This window comes from Symphodus melops, assembly GCF_947650265.1.
Source record: "Symphodus melops genome assembly, chromosome: 4".
Lineage (NCBI taxonomy): Eukaryota > Metazoa > Chordata > Actinopteri > Labriformes > Labridae > Symphodus > Symphodus melops.
Window position 1 is genome coordinate 16,975,584 of NC_136694.1, and position 19,357 is coordinate 16,994,940.

The 19,357-nt window shown below is 40.5% G+C and overlaps 4 protein-coding genes across 4 annotated transcripts; 2 read left to right on the forward strand and 2 right to left on the reverse strand.

Moving 5' to 3' along the window:
- Positions 1-28: 28 nt before the first annotated feature.
- On the reverse strand, positions 29-2,901 carry LOC306823018 (neurogenic differentiation factor 4-like). Its single transcript, XM_079342384.1, has 2 exons — positions 2,790-2,901; positions 29-1,775 (listed from the first exon to the last, which is right to left on the reverse strand). The coding sequence occupies exon 2, from the start codon at positions 1,769-1,771 to the stop codon at positions 776-778; it is 996 nt and encodes a 331-aa protein (XP_079198510.1). The 5' UTR covers positions 1,772-1,775; positions 2,790-2,901; the 3' UTR covers positions 29-775.
- A 4,359-nt stretch (positions 2,902-7,260) lies between these two features.
- On the reverse strand, positions 7,261-11,028 carry endou (endonuclease, polyU-specific). Its single transcript, XM_079342367.1, has 9 exons — positions 10,951-11,028; positions 10,713-10,835; positions 10,479-10,601; positions 9,037-9,208; positions 8,718-8,923; positions 8,045-8,158; positions 7,848-7,954; positions 7,622-7,764; positions 7,261-7,545 (listed from the first exon to the last, which is right to left on the reverse strand). The coding sequence occupies exons 1-9, from the start codon at positions 11,006-11,008 to the stop codon at positions 7,425-7,427; spliced, it is 1,167 nt and encodes a 388-aa protein (XP_079198493.1). The 5' UTR covers positions 11,009-11,028; the 3' UTR covers positions 7,261-7,424.
- A 1,467-nt stretch (positions 11,029-12,495) lies between these two features.
- tsfm (Ts translation elongation factor, mitochondrial) lies at positions 12,496-15,147 on the forward strand. The gene is made up of 6 exons (XM_079342376.1): positions 12,496-12,650; positions 12,983-13,135; positions 13,220-13,348; positions 13,468-13,590; positions 14,124-14,205; positions 14,576-15,147. Exons 1-6 carry the CDS (start codon positions 12,603-12,605, stop codon positions 14,968-14,970), a joined length of 930 nt encoding a protein of 309 aa, XP_079198502.1. The 5' UTR covers positions 12,496-12,602; the 3' UTR covers positions 14,971-15,147.
- A 722-nt stretch (positions 15,148-15,869) lies between these two features.
- On the forward strand, positions 15,870-19,259 carry myl6 (myosin, light chain 6, alkali, smooth muscle and non-muscle). The gene is made up of 6 exons (XM_079342167.1): positions 15,870-15,962; positions 16,271-16,298; positions 17,193-17,336; positions 17,932-18,105; positions 18,226-18,303; positions 18,871-19,259. The coding sequence occupies exons 1-6, from the start codon at positions 15,960-15,962 to the stop codon at positions 18,897-18,899; spliced, it is 456 nt and encodes a 151-aa protein (XP_079198293.1). The 5' UTR covers positions 15,870-15,959; the 3' UTR covers positions 18,900-19,259.
- The last annotated feature ends 98 nt before the right edge of the window (positions 19,260-19,357 follow it).

Sequence of the window (19,357 nt, forward strand, 5' to 3'; positions counted from 1 at the left end):
TCACACACGGAAGTGAAGGATTCATTGAAATGTTTGGACATTTTTAATGACATACGAAAGAAAAAGACAAAAATAAGAAATGTTTTTACCTGAGAACAATACTGTTGCTTCGTCACACTCACTTTGCGTTCTTTTTTTTTCAACGTTTTTTTCATGAAATCATTTTGCTTCGGTAAAAAACACAGATCAGCTACATTGTTCTAGGACAGCTACCTCTTTATATGGGTACATGATGTAACAAACAACAGAGAAACAGTGGACACTAAAGAAACGTGAGATAAATTATAACACTTTTTAGGAAACAAAGAGAATCCTCTGCCACAAATATTATATACAGAATGAGACACATACCTGCACATCAGAACAAATAGTCAATATACGCTGTATTAAATAAGAGAATAAATAGAAATACTTTACATTTGTTTCAAATATCCGATGTTGTCAAAACTAATCCAGAAGTGCTTATATAACAACAATGGGACGTCTGGTCAAAGTCATCCTGTCTCGGCCCTGCAGGTCCTTTATTCATTTGGTAATCAGATTTGGGAGTGTTTCCCTTTAGGTCAAGTTTTTTTTTGTAATTTCAACAGTTGTTTAGCAGTGCTAGTCTAAATGCACCACACATGTAAACAGACCACTTTTATTCAACAGGTCATCATCAAGCATTATTTTTGGGATCATCCATCAGCTATAAGTCCATCAGTGTTCACAAAGAAGAAGATGATCAGTCAGGTTGTACTGATGGCTCGAGCAGAGACGACCCTCCTCTTCTGTCTCAGTCTCTGTACACAGAGGTGATCTGTCGGGGGGGCACGTGTGCTGCATGGTAGGAGTCATACGTCCCCTCTGAGTGTATGTCGTATCCAGGCTGAGTCTGATACAGCCCCTGCTCCACAGAGGAGGAGTAGTGCTGTCCGGGTGGGTAGTGGGGTGAGGTCTCTTGCTTGGGCACTAGGTTGCTGCTGATGCTCAGGGGGGGTGTCGGGGGCCCGTCGTATGGAGGGGTCCCCACACCACTAGCATTGTATTCATTAGGTGAGTGATTCTCGTACACTCCTCCTTTCATGGCCCTCAGGTGGAGAAGGTGAGCAGAGTCAAAGGTGCCGTATGGTGGACTTGGCAGACCCGGGGAGGAGTAGCTCACCATGCTTCTCAGAGAAGTAGGTGCTACGCGGACCCTGTGTCTGTCTTCAGGTCTCATTCCAGCGACAGGAGATGATCCAAGCTGCAGGCAGCCAGCCACCAGGTTTGAGGTGGGTTGAGAGAGGCCCTTACACAGTGTGTCCATGAAGGCCCTGCTCTCTGTGGACAAACCTCCCTCCAGGGCCTCAGACAGAGCACAGATATAGTTACGGGCGAGTCGTAGAGTCTCGATCTTAGACAGTTTCTGAGTTTTGGAGTGGCAGGGCATGATGGTACGTAGGTTCTCCAATGCATCGTTCAGACCGTGCATACGTGAACGCTCCCTGGCATTGGCCTTTACCCGCCTCGCACGGAACCGCTCCTGACGGGCCTTGGTCATGCGCTTTTTTTTGGGACCTCGTCGTTTGGACCCGTTTTCATCCTCCTGTTCCTCTTCCTCTTCTTCCTCGTCTTCCTCTGCATCCTCGCTCCCCAACTCTCTGGTCTGTTGGTTTGCTCCTCCAGCTCGGAAGTGGTGTGACGAGCCAGATGCTTCTCCATCAGGTGAGCTCATGTCTCCATCCATCCACTGCAGAGGACTGACCACATCTTCTTCCTCGCCTTGTCTCGCATAGGGCTTGATCATCATTGTACTGTAGAAACAAGACAACATATATGTTTAATTTTACAGCTGTGTATAATAATTTGTTCTTTAATAGTTTTCTTAAATATCTGCTTCACCACAACAAATGGAATCTTAGTTTGTCTTCCATGATTCAAACAATCTTCACATTGAACTGCATTGTAATGATTATTATTACTATTTTAGAATTTTAAGAACCAAAATGTTGGGTTTTTTTGTTGGTTTTTTGTATCTTAATAATAACAAATTTTGGGCCCTTCTTTTTTGTGCTCTTAGGAGTGGTGCATTTGAGGGGTGCTTGGCACTTCTACAATCAACAACCTGAAGCCAGAGAGGTTACGTTTTTGTAGCCTACTATAATGTTAAAAACCAACCAGGGTATTTTATGAATTAGTACAGTCAGCAGCACCCAAAACAGATGGACAGTTTCAGCACTGGACAGTTCCTTTCTGTCTCGCACTTTTCTTGTCACAGGTGTTGCTGCTGACAAAACCAATAAAAATTTACTTTACACGTTCTAGGACTAGCCTATATATATTACAATACGCCTTACATTTATTAATTATCATGTAGAATACCCCCTCCCTCTCTTTTAGGGTAATCCCGGTTATCTTGTGAACTGGTAAAGCCACGACAGCACTTCAATCTGGGCCATCGCAGGATTTGCTCCGTGGATGAAGGCTACCATGGGATTAAATGAAAGATCGACGGCCCGAGATCAGTGACAGACGACTCAGAGGGAATTGAATTCAGACATTTGCACAGAAATATTAATGTTTTACCCCGAGTCACTTGCTTGCGTAGCAGTTCTGTTGTCTAGGCAAAAGCACATTAAATAAGTCATTCGATTTTAAAATGGATAAAATATAGGCTTTTCAGTCACTCTAGATTTTTGCTAAAATATACGCTTTGCCAAAACCTGAAAATGAATTAATGTTGGACCAAAAATGTAAAAATGATTTTCTGTTTGCCTGATAAGAGACAGACGCCATAAAAACTTTACATGAATTACTCTAAAACTTACCCGAGGAGCTTTATCTCGCGAGCCTCTCAGGATGTGTGCCGGATGAAGTGCTCTTGTAGGCTGTTTGGTCTCTCTGTGTTACGTCAATGTGGAGAAGTCCCTTGGTGTGTTCCTGCGCAGACCTGTCCCACAGAGTCTCAGCGTGGGTCACTCTGCAGGGGCTCTGGGTTTTAACCTCCAAGTTTAAGCTCCTCCCCATCCTCCCATCCAATTTCTGTTGACGCTGTTGAGCTCGCGCGTGGCCGGCCCGTGTGTCGCGCGTGTGTGTGTGTGTGTGTGTGTGTGTGTGTGTGTGTGTGTGTGTGTGTGTGTGTGTGTGTGTGTGTGAGAGAGAGAGAGAGAGAGAGAGAGAGAGAGATAGAGAGACAAACAGGAGAGGCCCAGGCCTTTGTTGCGTCCCGAGGATGGCCGCCAAATCCGCAACACGTTCGCATTGAGCGGAGGAAGAGACGCGCTCAGTAGGCTGAGCTTAACTATATGTGACAGCTTGAAGTTGCATGTGAGCAGGTGCTTGCTCCATCCCCTTTTCTAGTCATCCTGTCCTTCGCAGGCTGCTGAACAAGTTCATCCCACCCTGGGGCAGCTCCGACCAGACGGAGAGAAAGTTTCTCTGGGACTCATTATGTGGCTTCTTCACTCTGAAGGATGTAGGTCCATGCCTTCAGAGTTTTTATGTAATGCAGGGCATCATTGTAATTATAGGTTAACTGCGTAGAGGAAGATTAACTCACTTCCTGTAAGCAAGTGCAATTTTAAAACACATCAATGTTAAATAAAGGTATCACAAGTAAATTCTGACATTAAATATATTAAATAATAACTGTTTATGCAAAATATTTACTAGGTGTTGAAACCCATTATGTTAAAAAAAAAAAGTTTTTCTCTATGCTGCAATATGTCAGCAGCATTAGAAAGTTACATCTTTTCATGGTTGGGCTTGGACCAGCTCAAGTCCCCTGTCATCATCAAGACTAAGAGACTTCAATGCTTAATCAGAATCAGAAATACTTTATCATTCAGGGAGAAATTCGGTTGATGCTTTTGATCTCAGACGCAAAACACAAATAGAAAGAATAGAAATAATTCTAGAATGTAAAAATGAATTAGAATAGAGATCAAATAAGCAATAAAATAAGCAATAAGAACCAGGTAGGACTATGATGATACACTATGTACAAGCTTACATCATTTTCCAGACCACTTCCACTGAACCCACTCAAAATTGTAATCAGAAAAGATTGTTCTTAAATACCTTCTTGAATACATTAATGAGCATCCTAAATGTATAAGCTTTGGTATTTTACAATATATGCTAATTGCTGTGTCATCATAAGTCCCGTTTCGACCGGAGGAACTATACTCCAGAACTATGGACTTTTTGAGGAACTACGTGCATTTCCACCAGATCTACCAGGGTAAAAATATAGTTCTGGGGTAGAAGTTTACCCGTAAAAAAAAGACCCTGTTAGGGGTTATATACTTTCTGAAGGTCCAGGGACTTTTGACAGAGCATTTAGCCCCTGTAGTGCTGAACGGCTCTGATTGGTCAGTCACAGCAGTGTGTTAGCTGAAACATGTTTCCTTCTTAAATGACTCATGGATTGAAATACAACAGTATGGTTAGGGGAAGACAGACATAATTAAAAACTAAAATAGGAAACATTAAAATAAAGAAACACACAAGGGAAACAACCAGCAACTGGGAAGAATGCGACAAAATAAAGCAAGACAGGAAAATCTAAATACTGAAAATATGAAAAATACACAAGGTTTCGCTTACTTTTAATTAGTTATAAAATTACTAATATGATAATGCTTCACAATGAACTGAAGATAATGTGTCAAAGAGATTTAATAGGGTTAATACAGACACTGACTCAAATGTGTAAAAGTAAGAATCCACACACATATTCTGCATGAAAAAGAACGTCTTGTTGACAGAAATTACTTCCGGTCAGAGAACATGGTGACAGAGAATATCCATGATTTGGAAACTGAGCACCACATGCACTGAAGTAGAGGTCTATTGGAATGTAATCTGCTAACTCAAACTATGAGCTTCTCATTCGGAGGTCAACCACCTCCTCCCCCCGGGTTTCTGCCTTTCCTATTGCACACCTGCAGCCTGAAATGGGAATAGCCGAGTCGGATCATCCCCAGAGTGGAACTAGCAAGGGAGTTTTATTGCTGAGCTCTCGTGTCCCTTTTGCATACACTCATACAACGCTTATATGACACTAAAATAAGCAATTCTATGTGTTCCATTTAAAAATGTGGTATTGGTTACATTCTTATTTGCCAAGTTGGTGTCCTTACTTTCTCCTTTCTTTTGTATTCTTCATTATTTTTATTTTTAGTTTGACCCACTTTGGATATCACCCAATATTTATGTTCTACAAGTGATGCCCAAGAGTCACACTGTATGTATGCCATGATGTCGCCAAGTCCCTCAGTGCTGACCGCACATGATGAAGTCCTGCTGCAGATGGCCTTCTCACTTATCTCTTGTTTTAATGTGTGTGTGGCTCAGATGCTCATCTATCCTCCACTGGCTGCTCAGCTCACTCAGCATGTCCTCTAGGTGTGATAGCTATATGGGATTTAGTTAAATATTATAAAATATGAAGGATGGATAAAACTTCACTTCAGTACACACACAAACATGACCTTTCTCTGAATCCCCAGAGTTTCTGTGACAGTTGGGGAAAAGTGGGTTTGGTCCATCTGTCATACTGGGAGTCCTCTGAGAGATATCAACACAGCAGTGTGAGGAATGTGTGCATGTTACTGTGTGTGTGCTTGTGTTTGTGTCTGGAGAGCTGAATGGATGATGGTTGGCATGTGCAGCAATTCAAAATGCTCCTTGGATATACTTTTACTACAAAGTTATGTAAAAACCTAATCAAAAAAACAACTCTACTTTAACCAACCATAAAGGTTTCTTTTGCTGCCATTGTCTACAAAAACATCCAAATGTATGCGATTGGTAAAGGCATTGACAATATAGGTCATCAAATTGTTTGGAGAGAGCACAAAAAACTCCAGAGAATGAACGTAGCTCTGCATTTCACACTACCCCATCAACTTTAGAAATGGCTAGCATCTAAGCCAAACTTGAACCTCCCTCCAGCCCATTACCAACCCAGAGGGGACAGGGGTGATATTGACCATTTGTCCTCCTTACCACCTCATTGATGGACCCTACTAATGGATAAAACAGAAACTTCTCCTCTGCCCGAACCCCTAAACCCCCTTAACCCTTCCCTAAACCCTCTGTCGACCCCCTGTTGTGTGTGCTCATTGGCTGACCGCCTTCAGGCGTCCCTTTTCCACAGGTCCATTGTCTGGCCCCATAAGCAGCTTTGTTTCTGCATGTGCAGCTGGGCTAGCCCGCGCAGCCATTAGCCACAACACGCTAAAGAGAGAGCGGGATAATATAATTACAAAACAAAAGTCAGGTGGCTCACGAGATCTGCCAGGAGGAGCTCTTTTGGGGGAGATGCGAGGATACGCTGGCGGGTGGCCAGCTATAATTCGATTATGAAGTTGTGTGAGCGACAAAAGACACAATTGAATTTTTTTTTCTTTTATTTGCCCCACTGTGATTTAATTTGATTCCACTGGGGCTTTTAAAAGGGCTCCACTGAAAAGAGAGAAGATTTACTCTTCTAATTTCTGGAGTCACCAGCTCAGAAAATGTAATATAGTCTGACAAAATAGTGAGAAATTCTTCTCTGAGCTGACTTTATTGTCGTGCTGCTGCATGTGAGGCGCAAATCAGATGAAACGCTGAAGGCTGCATTTTCCTTCAGAGTGACTGGTCTTGTGCGCTTGTTTTTGCATGAATGCACACAGACTAGTGGACAATGGGATCAATGGCAGATCCGTCTCCAGTAATATTCTCTTCAAACAGGGCTGCAAGTGTGTCCCCCTGTTCTGTCGGCAGACCCACATTTATCCTGTTAGTCACCCTGGATGAGTGAAAGAGTAAAATCAACCCCCATCCCAGCTGGACACACACTCACAATATAAAGATGCACCAATTCAAACAGGCACACACACACACACACTGGGGAGTTACACCCGCAGCTTTATAGACAGCTGATAAGAACAGGTTTAGCTGGTGGCCACTGTTTGAAGCAGGTCAAGCAGAACATGATCTGTTAATGTCTTTTTGTTTCTGTAGTTTATATAAAATACGGCGCTTAGTTTTTTGTTTTGTTTTGCTACCTTATAAGACAATAAGCAATTGTGTTATATGCACACATGCTCTTACCACTCACAGGCTGGTGTCAGTATTGTGCCCTCTCAGGCCGTGTAAAGGCCCATTTCTTGCACAATTAGGCACAGCTTGATCCTGCCCCTGGGAGAGCACCACATTCCCTTGTTCTGTGAAAAGGTTACACTTCAAATAATCAACTGTCTGGTATTTTGTTTTATTATGCAACTGTATGTGTCAGAAAGAGCCACATTTTGTTTGACAGATTTTTGGAATTGTTTTATTAAAACATTTTAGGAATGAATTTAACAGATTTTGAACTTTCTTCTGCTAAATTGTACGCAGAACCATATTTTCAAGGCTTTATGTTGTGGAAACCAAACAGACTCCTATGTGAGTTTCTGCAGACAGCAGCTTTAGTTTCTGGGGGTGGCAGGAAAGGCAGAGCCGATGAACTTCTTCCCATTACCATATGAAGAATTATCCCAGGTATATGTTTGGATAATGAGCTCCTTCCCTCCCAGACTCAGACGACACCTGCATAAAATACACCATGAACAGAAAAACTCAAACAATAAATAAAAAATATTGCAAGACATGTAAATATACCCACTGTTTTCCCGGGCGAGTGATGTAGCAGAGGCTGTACAAGGCAAAGTCGAACTCAGGGCTGCAGCCAATCACTGCAGAGCCGACCTGTTTGTAGTAACCATCCCACTTGAACTGCATTCCCAGGACATCAGGATAGGTGGTCCACTGAAAGCAGTTCAAAGAAATACATGTGCATATTGAGCATAAAACATAGTCAACACATTGAGTTGTGTACTGTGGTTGCTTACAGGCCCATTGAAGCTGTGGCTGTAGTAGTTCAGCTTCCCTCTTTTCTCCAGAAGATAAAACTGGATCCAGTTGTGGAAACCAGACACCTTTCCTCCCTTGACCTCACCTTTCAAATAATATTATTCCTTATTAGCATTATGAGAATTTTTTTTTTTGCAAACACGTGATGCTTTTTCGAAACCTGCTCCTGCCTAACCTGCAAAGATGTGTTCAAACCCGCTTGAGTCCATCTTGTTGTTGTTTCTGGAGTACAGACCAAACCACATCATCTTCAGATCATTAATAAACTCTTCCTCTGATGCATAGACACCTGGGAATACAGAATAAAATACATTTAAAAAAATAGAAATGGCTGTTATGGATATAGAGCAGGGGTCTCGGGGCTCGCAAGCAATCGGTAGCTCGCAGGCCCTCAATAAGTAGCTCTCCAAGCAAATCCAAAATATAAAAAAATAAAAGAAAGAAAATAAAAAGAATCAACCCTATGCATAAACAAAATATTTATGCAAAGGGTATGCTATTTCCTCATCTAATTTCTTTATTATTATTTTTTAGAACTAGTGCAGTCTTAAATTACTCACCCAAAAGTTCAGATTTAAGGAACTTCTGCACTTGCTTCTTTTTTTAAAGGTCAAGAACATGTCTAATTATTTCATACAGTCAGCTGAGATAAATAGGTTAAAGGTGACATGCAAACAGAAACTGCTGATAATTGATTTACTTCTGAAACAAGTAAATCTTTCGCATTTGCAGTTAAATTGTGACACACATGACCGTTTCAAATCCTCGGCCAAGTATTATCAGACGACAATGTGTGTAGACAAGGAACAAATGTCAGGATGAAATATTCAGCATGGACCCGCAGTTACCCTTGGTGTAGAGGAAAGCAAACAGCTCTCTGCCCAGCTCAGTGTTGGACATAGTCTCTTTCAGGAAGGTGTACTGTTCAGCCAGCTGCTGAGAACTCATGTTCTCCGTCTGTCCCGTCATCCTGTTGTAGTTGTCCAGCACAGCCAGCAGAGCGGCGTATGTGGGTCTGGAAAACAGAGTCTCCTCATCCAGGTATTTGAACAACCTGGAAACACAAAGACAAACACCAATAGAGACAGAAACATGTTAATTCGTCAAGATTATTAGTAAGCAAATACAAAGGCAGAGACTTGTAGTCATGAACATATTGTTTCTCACACTCTTGAGGAGAGGTCAGACTGGGAGCCTGTCTGAGAGTCGTGCACCAGAGCCTGAGGGTCAATGATCAGCTGTGAGGCTGAAGCCTTGTTTGAATCCAGAGCGAAGAGTGTCTCAGAGAGACTCTTGATCTCAGCATCAGTGATCACATCACTTCCACCTCCTCCATTATCTATACATAATCACATATACACAAACACAATTCATGCATTATTCATGTTTCTTTTGTTAACCTGTTGTACTGATTAAAGTATTTCTGTATATTAGCACAAGTGGTAATACCAGTGATGGAAGGTTTTTAAGAATTGAAAGTAAATTTACCCAAGTACGACAATACTTAAGCAAAGTTGTGAAGCACTTGTACTTGCTTGCAACATTTCTTTTCAAGCTATATGTCGTTTGTTTTTTTCAGATTAAGATTGTGTACAAGATACACAGAGACAGTGCGATCAGTGTATTCAAACATAGAAATATTATTTATTCAGCTGTGATTCACCTCAATCAGCCCTAACATTAATTTGATGTTTACATCAGAAAATTACTTTTTGATAGGAACGAAAATCCCTCTGATTAAGGATGTTTTCCACATTTGGGCGGATATTACATTATTACTTCTTTTTCCTAGATGAAGGATAACGTGCTTCACCCTTTTCTTACAGCAGAAAGAGGAAGGACTGGACCCTTTATTGCTTTCAAAGTGTTGTATAGAATACAACAGTGACACCTGCAGGTCATATACTAGACGAAGATTGGACAAAGAGACATTGACAGCACAGGTCAACAGTTTATGGAAGAAGAATTCAGAAATCCTACAATATAAAAATACTAATTTGCTATTTAAACTCCCGAATTCAAAATACAACTTAAATAAAAAAGCAAAACAGGAGGATAAATTCAAGAGCACAAACTAGATGAGACTAATGTACCGAGGCGTAGAACTGAAATAAGTCAAAAGTTCTGTTAGAGGCACATAATCTTGCAACAAATTTCCACCACAGATAAAAGATTGTGAGGGGCTACTGGCTCATCCTCCATTTTTAGTTAGCTAAATATAAGCAGCATTTACTTCATTAGAAAGTCAAGATGTTGATGGTTTTAACGCTTATCAATTAAAAAAAAACAAAAAAAAAACAACTGGGTAGTTTAGTCAGTTGATTCTAGACCCTGCAATGATTAGCAAGATAAATCATGAACTGATTTTTACAATTACAACCCATCAAGCTTCCAACAGAAACCAAGAAAGTTAAGAGGAAACATCTTGAGTGCTGTCATTGGAGAAAATAATTTTTTACAGTCCAGTGTCAGGGGGCTTTAAGTGTGGTCTCAGCGTGTACAATGTGAAAGAGAACAGGTGTTGCATGAGCACAGTAGCTGTTCAAAAGAAGTAGTGCACACAGAGGGAAGCTAGAAGCATATAAGACAGAGTCTTGGTCTGTTCTTACTGTCACAGAGGTCTTTGTAGTCGCTGCAGCAGTTGTTGTACTGAGTGCACTTGGAGTTGCAGTGGCACTTATTGTCAGAGTCGTACTTCTCGTCACATCTGCCTTTACAAGACGAGGTTTCAGCTAGAAGGAGAGAAAACACACTTTAGAAGATGATGAAGTGGTATGCATTATATTTATTAAAAGCATGTCTGTGTATTAAGAGCTGAGTTATAGAACAACATAATTACTTACCTTTACAGATCTCACTGTAATCAGAGCAGCAGTCTCTGTAGCGCTCACAGGAAGGGTTACACTGACAGGAGAAATCGTTGTCTGTACCATAACCACAGCGACCCTCACATGAGTCCAGACTGTCTGAGGATGAACAGACAAGACAGGAAATCCTTTTTTTAATGCTATAACATGCTTTCACATAAACCACTTAGCGATAAAAGTGTATGATTATAATAGAGCAGAAAACTTCTCCTACTGCTGTATCCCTGGTGAAAGAGGGTCACCAAAAGTGCAAGGACAGCAATGACCTTCATCTCGGCTCAGCTGCAACTTGAAAACAAGGTGTTCCAACTCTTACCATGCTCCCTTTTATAGCAGGTTTAACCTTGACCAATCCAAACCTAACTTTGAGTTCATCCAGCCCCTAAATTAGGAGGTCAACTACTTCATCTTAACATGAGAACAAAATGTATCCTCACATGCAGTTAAACTTCGTAGTTGCTTATTTTAAAAAATGGTGTACAGAGTTGATGAGTGACCTGTAAATTAAGACCTTGTTTTAAAAGGTGGGAAAAATACCTATTTGACACTGTAACATTGATCTACTGTATCATGATTAAATCATCACAAAGTGTGAAGACTGAAAATGACAGCCAACTGCTTTTTCAGAACAATTAAGGTAATTCGAAGAAAAAGATATAAAGCTAAATACTTATTTTTGAGCCAGTTGTATTGTAGGGGTATATTAATAAAGTCTGTTAAAATACTGTAACAGTGCAAGAGCTTTTTTTAAGACCAGGTGCTGTTTTTCACATGGTTTATAACAGATAACACAGAGTTGTTCACCTGCCTCAGTGTCCGCGCTCATGTTGAGCTCACGTGCTCCAACTGCAAATATCACCCAGCAAAGATGCATATTGATTTTTGACGTTACGCAAACATTTTTTCTGAGGCAGAAAGTTGCTTTAAAAAGAGACTTTGTAAAACACCTGACTGTCTTTCCAGTAGACCAAGAACAGCAGCATTGCACTTTCTCATGGAAAACAGTTAACTAACTAGGGTTTAGGTCAGAGTTAAAGACAGTGAATAAAGGAAAACATTTGTTAAGATAAGATAAGCCTTTATTTATCCACACAATGGACACATTTACAGTGTTACAGTCATAAATAGGAGGGATAGACTAAAAGTAACAAACTGAAGAAATACAATAATAATGGATATTTTATTGATCCTGCAAGTGGAAGTTCACAAGTTTGAGCGAATATAAAATTTTAACATGTTACTGTGACTATACTAAACCAGCAGGTGCAGGTTTGGTTAAAGAGTCTGACTGGAGCAGGAAGGAAAGACCTGCTGTATCCCTCTGACAAAACCTGTTGCTAAAAGAGCTGCCCAGTTACTGTACCATACTGTAAAGGGCCGGGAAACGTTTTCCATCAGATAGCAAATTAGCTTTCTTGTAGGCCAAATTGTTGTATTTCCAACAAAGTATTCAAGCAACTTTGAGCAATGTTGAACAATATAATTTTGTTTTTATTTCTAACATTTTCAATAGCCTACTTTAATACTTTTGATACTTTTTGTTTGTCAGTGGAGAGCTCAGTTATTTCTAATTTCCGCAATGTCAGACAGACAGACAGACAGACAGACAGACAGACAGGTTGTTTGAGTTTTTCTGTTCATGGTGTATTTTATGCAGGTGTCGTCTGAGTCTGAAGGAGCTCATTATCCAAACATATGGACGTAACCTCAAAAACAAAGCTGTAGTCTTACTCCCGTCCAGTCGAGGGCAGTAATAACTTACGTAGTTTAGTAGTAATTTTGCCCCTTCACGGCTTCCTTACACAGCGTGGATTTCAATGACATTCTGAGCTTTCATAAGGCACATCACTTGTACAGACTGTAAAGATGTCATTAACCTTTTTATTTAAAGCATGTGTAAGAGACATCGCAAAGGTGAGCGCATGAATCCTTGACTTTGTCACGTATCTAAGAGTTTCCCCGACGAGCTGAACTGTCACTGTTAGCTGTTAAAACACTCATGAACGATGTGTTGGTTAATACTTTCTATAACCATCAGAAGTGACGTCAATTCAACGAGTTACCTTGCCATTTTAAGTACTTTTTAAAACTGAATTGACATTTAGAATATACAACTTGAAAACGTCATTGTTCAGGCAGGTTATGGTACATGAGACGGTGTATTAAAATCAAAGTAGGCCTAAGTCTGGGCTTTTTCAAGTGATCCTACATTTAATTTAACCCTGTCTTCTATCTGTCTTCCTCAGGTCGGTATGTGCCAGCATGTCCGGTCATTACACACAGGTTGTCACCTTCTGGCAGCTGAGAAAGCCCTCCTGATGAAACTGCGGAAAAGCACCGGCTACACATTTATTAACTGTAAGAAAGCCCTGGAGAAGTTTGATAATGACATCACACAGGTAATCCCATCTCTCTGGGCTTTTTCTTTGCCTTCTCTCCAAGTGTGAAACAGTGATGTAATGATGTACATTAAAAACTCTCAGGCAGAGACGTGGCTACATGAGCAGGCCCAGAAAGAGGGCTGGAGCAAAGCCAACAAGCTGGAGGGTCGCAAAGCCAAGGAGGGTCTGATTGGGCTGTTTATTGGAGATAAAACTGCGGTGATGGTGGAGGTAAAGCAAGATCTCCTGGAATATAAACGTGTGTTAAATTGATTGTTTTTCGTTTGTGATTTGTTGGACATGAGGATTTTATGAATTGTGTTGGCTTTCTCCTTCTTTGCTTGGTGCAGGTTAACTGTGAGACGGACTTTGTCGCCCGCAATGAGAATTTCCAACAGCTGGTGAAGGAAGTAGCTTTTGCTTCCTTGGCGAACCACCAGAACAAAACTCAAAGTAAAGGAGGATATGTGAAGGTGAGACCATACAGTGAGGACAGGAGGTGTAATTCTCATTGTTTGATTGGATTAATTAATTTAATTTATTATGTAAACAGGGACAAAACAGTGTCTGGCTACAGCAGTTTATATTTTCTAGGAAAGCCAACACAATATAATAGCCCATTAATCTGACACTCATTTAGCAGGGTTAACAAAAGAGGGATAGAACTGTCAGGATGGGAGATAATAAGTAAAACATCATAAGTGTACAAGGACAATTTTATGCTACCTGAAGACCACTGAGGTTCAATATCCATGCCAAACAAAAAAGGGGAAAGTAGGAAACCCTGCTGAGTTCCATGACTCTAACTAATTTTTTCCTCCTGCAAGCAGAAGTTCAACCTTTTATTAAATGTGAAATGAATCATGAGGCTTGATGTTGATAGAAACATGAAATAATAATTCTGTTCAAATAAAGCTACACTGTCTCCATAAAAAAGGGTAATATCCAAACACGTCAGTCTTATTTCCTTCGTACTTAAATTCTGCTCGTGCCAATTTGTTTACAGAGCGTCCTGGCAGGCGATGAGGTTTGCAAACTCAGCCTGGATGAAGGAGCTTCACTTGCAGACCGGGTGGCTCTAACAATAGGTATGTTCATTCCTGAGGTGACACTGCTCTATTTGTCTTTTCAAACCCACTCTACTCCTGTGTTCGCACCAGGTTTTTTCATTAATATATTTCTGCAGTAATCAAATATTGTATTCACTGAAGTAATGAAAAACTTTGTGTTATGACACAGGACTGTTAAAACATCCTGTGTACAGAAGAGCTTGTAATTGTTTATGTTAAGTTTTTTTCACATAAGAATGACTGACATTGACTGCCTGCAGTGCTAACAGAAGGCATGACTTAAATGTATTTTACAACTCAAAAACATTTCTCCACCTCCAATAAAATGTTGTTTTTGCTGAAATCTTTATATTTAACCATTAATTGATAAAAACCACTTTGATTTCAGGTCGTCTTGGTGAGAACATGTCAGTGAAGCGGGCGGTGACCCTGAGTGTCCCCCCTGAATGGGACATTGGCTCATACGTACACGGTGGTGTGAACAGCCAGACAAAGGTGGCCATGGGTCGCTATGGTGCCCTGGTTGTATTTCAGGGTGGTAAGGAGGGAGAGCAGGATATTCTGGGACGCAAGTTGGGACAGCACATAGTGGGTGAAGCCCCTGTGTCCCTGGGGAACATGGATGATCTGCCCTGTGGCGAAAGTGAGACCCGCCTGTTGCCTCAGACCTTCCTCGGAGACCCCAGCAGGACAGTGGGACAATTCCTCCTGGGGCAACAGGCTCGGGTGCTGGACTTTGTCCGATTTCAATGTGGTGAGAGAACCGATGAGGAGGCCAACTAAGGAGGGGACATTGTTAACCTCAAGTGATTCTTTATTTGTCTCGTTGTGATATGAAGATGAAATGCACATTCAATCAAACAGTGACGTCATAAATTTAAAGCAGACTATGTTGGCATACCTCGACTGATGCCTGATGAAATAACTATTATAACAATAAAATGGTTCTCTTTTTGAAAACGTAACTCCTGACTTTTTATTAAACTTATCATTTATTTATTTAAATCCTCGGAAATACATAGAGGGAGAACCCTCATTTGCAATTTGCAGTGCCGAGGTACAAGATACAAATAAAACAAGCAACAGCAAGAAATCTGTGTATTATCATCAATGCTTTACGATTATAAGGTAAACTGCAGAGATGTATATTTTAAGGAGTTTTGTTGGAAGCATTATGAATACAAATATTGTTTGTGTTCAATAAATATCCACTTAATCAGGTAACCTGTTGGGTGAAACAAAACTGTAACAAGTTTCATTATCTGAGTTCCTTATGCATAATTATAAATGATAAAGAAAGTCATGTTTAGGAATGTTTGACACAAGGCTGAGAAATGTTTTTAACACATTACTGACTGTGTTAACTTGAGTTATAATCTAAGGTCTCCGTTTACCACTATCAGTCTATCTAGGTGCCTTTTGCAGCATGAGTTTCTGGCGAGTGGTGTTTTGTTGAGCCTGCAAACGAAAATTATTATTTTTTCGTTATTTTAAGTTGAAACTGTTGAATGCTTTCAAATAGGGCACAATTCTCTATGTTAACAGCTAAATAGCTAGTGTTTAGTATTTTAAGGGTGCCCTAAAGCTGCAGCTTCCTACGCACAAAAATGCCAGCAATGCAACTGTGAAGTCGACGCCTGTGATTGGCTGTTGCAGCCGTTTTGTCTACGTCATCAATGATTTATGACGCTGGAGCTTGTAGTTTCTGTCATCCTCCTAGCTTAGGGAAGATACGACACCCGCGCCCGTCTGCCACCCTTACCTAAACAGATATGGTAAGTCTTTACAATGTTGAAATGACTGAATGAGTTGGTTTTATTAGATTTTAATTAAAGTGTGCAATGCATTGTTCGTCTTTCGATGGCTTTAACCTAACATTTAACCTAGTTAAGGTTAAGCTAGCCGCGTTATCCCTGCTGGCCTGCTTCACTCATCCCATCACCAGCTAGCCTCAGTGTTTGTAAAGCCTTTTTAACTGTGCGTTAGCTCTAATGGAGTATTAATCAGACTAATGCTGTCCGCCAGTAGCATCTAACCTACTTGTTATCCCCCTGTGCTTTTTAACCGTGCCTGCTTCAACCAGTCTGACTTCACTGAGGACCAGATCATGGGTGAGTTCACGTCTGATAAACTGAGGGGGGTTCCCCTGTTATTATTTCACGGTTTAGCTGCAACTGAACCCTTGCAGCGTCTTCAAGAGATGCATCTATCTGGGGGGAAAAACCCCCAAAACAAAACTGTTTAATTGTGTACAATGTGTTACTCGTGTCTTTTGTCAACACGGCGATGACAAACTAACTACTATATACTACTTAAACTTTTCATGTTTGGCACAGCCTCTTTGTGAATCTGCATGCTGATGGACACGTGCATTTCACATATACTGCACGTCAGCAGTAATATTGACAGCTTGTGTTTTGAGATTCTTGTGGAAATTTTCTGAGAATAACTGTACTCTGTGCCATAAAATCGATCTGATCTGTTGCTACTACGAGTTGGATTTTTAAATGCTGCCCTGGTTAGAAGTAACTTTTAATGGCACTTCCCGACCGACTAATCTCCAGACATTGTTGACTATGTACAGAATTAAACAACAGAAAAATAAATTTGAGGTATTTTGTCTTTTTAGACAAGGCGGTTTAGAGATTAGGTTAGTAGGTTTTGACAATCCTAATCCATGTGTCCTTCACAGTTTGTAAGTCTACATTCATTGTAGGTTAGTGCTCTGGGACTGTTAATAATATTTAACAGTTCATATAATCAGGGTCTTCATGTTTGATTGCTCGTGCTCATAAATGCAATGTAACTGGATTTGGGTAATGTGACAACATTATCAGCTCTACTCTTAGATACATTCTTAATCTGTGATGAAGACAGGTTTTATTCTCCAGTTAAAACCAAGTTTAGTTTTTTTTTTTTGTCTCCAAAGTTTGTTAGTAATGTCTATTTATTTTACTGTGATGAACGGCTGACGTCTGAACTATGCCCGTCTGCCTCTATGTCAGAATTCAAGGAGGCGTTCCTCTTGTTTGACCGGACGGGTGAGGGAAAGATCACCTACAGCCAGTGTGGTGATGTCATGCGGGCCCTTGGTCAGAACCCTGTCAATGCTGAGGTGCTCAAGGTTCTGGGAAACCCCAAGTTAGAAGGTCAGTTTCATATTTGAGAAAAAAAACAACTGAAATAATTATTGAGGTTTAGGCAGTGTTTTCTTTCCACTGTGACTTTGCTAAATGTTGCTCAGTGATGTGCTCATGTTGGGTCTTTATAAATAATGCAACATAGCGTACGGTCAACACCTGCTCTTTCGTAAAGTGTCTTGTTAGAATGTTGGTTATGCTAACACGATACAAAACAAGATGGACTGAGTCATTGGCCTTTCCTCACAGTTGTTGTGCTTATTGCTACAATCCCTCATGATAACATCGGGGAATATGCGCCACACGGCTGCTTTATTGGCTGGTTATTATCACATGACTCTTTATTATTAAGTTGCGTTCAACTTACAGATATTTCCCATCAAATACACACTGAGTCATGCATACTGTAGATTTTTAACCCTTTACGCTCTCATTTTTAAATAGATTCTGGTTTTGTGCCTCAGTGTTTTTTTTGCCTTTGGTGGGAAGGAAGAGAGTTTCTCTAACTCCTGTTGCATCCTTTCTCCCCTCCACACAGAAGTGCCCACTGTCAATTCATTTCCAACTACAAGCAAATTCATTGTGTTTCCATTCTCACCTGCAGAGATGAACCACAAGATGCTGGATTTTGAACAGTTTCTGCCCATGCTTCAGGCCATTGCCAAGAACAAGGACCAGGGCTCCTTTGAGGACATCGTCGAGGGCCTGCGTGTCTTTGACAAGGAGGGAAACGGTACAGTGATGGGAGCCGAGCTACGCCATGTGCTCACCACACTAGGTAACAATACAAAAACAAAACCAGCTTCGCACAAACCTTGATCATTTCTCATTTTCCCGTAACTTCATTGTCACCTGCTTCTTAGAAGTACAGCATATAGTATTTCTTCTGTTTTTTAAGGTGAAAAAATGACTGAGGAGGAGGTGGAGACTCTTCTAGCAGGACACGAAGATGCCAACGGCTGCATTAACTATGAAGGTAAAAGTGCAGAGTATGTGGAACAACACCTAAAAAAAAAACTACAGAACACAAGCAGACTGTAGTAAGTACTGAACAGCAAAATGAGCCCTGAGGAAATCTCTTCGGTCTGTATGTCATTTTTATAACAAAAGAAATTCAGTGATATCCAGACAGACTTACAGAAGCCCAGAGGCTTCATGTTCATCTTCACAGTAAATAATAAATGAAGACAGTTTATGCAGGTCTTAATAAAGAGCATAGCACGTAACGTCATTTATAAATAGTTAATTCTTTGGCCTCAGATGATGCTGGTGCTCTCTGTTAACCTTTAACCTTTCTCTCCAGCTTTGGTCACTGATCTCCCCAGACTAACGCCTGCATGTGACATCACTTTTGGTTTCAGTGACAATAGAAGGAAACAAAGGAACATTCAAGACAAAAACAATCCATATTTTTGATGGTTAAAGCAATCTTTTAAACGTTTCCTGTCCCCCCCCCCTTTTTTTTCACTACATGGAGAGGAGCTGTTATCCTTGTTTTTCAATTGAAGTCTGATGTCGTCTCTCTCTGTTTCTGTCCTGTCAGAACTCGTCCGTATGGTGATGAGCGGTTGAGGAGTTCCGATTCACACATCTCCAGCTTTAATCTTACTCTTAAATGTTTTTGTTTGTCTCTTGTAATCCGTCCATCAAGTTGTCCTACCTCCAACAAGTCTGTTTATTTTTTTTGTTTTTGTTTTGTTTTTTTTAATCTGTATGACATTTTTTAAGTGCCTTTTCTGTCTAATGTGAATAACCCCTCTCTTCTTAGTCTCAACAGTGTTACATCTCGTAGGTACAGCTGTACATTTTGATTATTTAACATGCTCCATCTCAGTCACTCTTGTTGGCATTAGTTTGTTTGTACTCACACTACATGATCATGTGAAATGTTACATTAAACAGTATTGAATAAAAATCCTTCTTTCCAAAATGGCTTTAAGGCTGTGAGTCTTTGTGATTCAAATGTTTCTTTATTGCTTACAGACATTGTCAATTACATAAAAAATATGATCAAATGGTTTTAACTTTGA

Excerpts from the sequence above, each read along its gene's own strand:
- LOC306823018 (XM_079342384.1), bottom strand. The coding sequence starts at position 1,771 with ATGATGATCAAGCCCTATGCGAGACAAGGCGAGGAAGAAGATGTGGTC.
- endou (XM_079342367.1), bottom strand. The coding sequence starts at position 11,008 with ATGAAGGTCATTGCTGTCCTTGCACTTTTGGTGACCCTCTTTCACCAG. Across the intron at positions 7,765-7,847 it reads GCCACAGCTTCAATGGGCCT|TGGACCACCTATCCTGATGT; the intron begins GTAAGCAACCAC and ends AACTGCTTTCAG. Across the intron at positions 7,546-7,621 it reads ATCACTCGCCCGGGAAAACA|GTGTCGTCTGAGTCTGGGAG; the intron begins GTGGGTATATTT and ends TATTTTATGCAG.
- tsfm (XM_079342376.1), top strand. The coding sequence starts at position 12,603 with ATGTCATTAACCTTTTTATTTAAAGCATGTGTAAGAGACATCGCAAAG. Across the intron at positions 12,651-12,982 it reads GTGTAAGAGACATCGCAAAG|GTCGGTATGTGCCAGCATGT; the intron begins GTGAGCGCATGA and ends TGTCTTCCTCAG. Across the intron at positions 13,136-13,219 it reads TTGATAATGACATCACACAG|GCAGAGACGTGGCTACATGA; the intron begins GTAATCCCATCT and ends AAAAACTCTCAG.
- myl6 (XM_079342167.1), top strand. Across the intron at positions 16,299-17,192 it reads CACTGAGGACCAGATCATGG|AATTCAAGGAGGCGTTCCTC; the intron begins GTGAGTTCACGT and ends CCTCTATGTCAG. Across the intron at positions 18,304-18,870 it reads CGGCTGCATTAACTATGAAG|AACTCGTCCGTATGGTGATG; the intron begins GTAAAAGTGCAG and ends CTGTCCTGTCAG.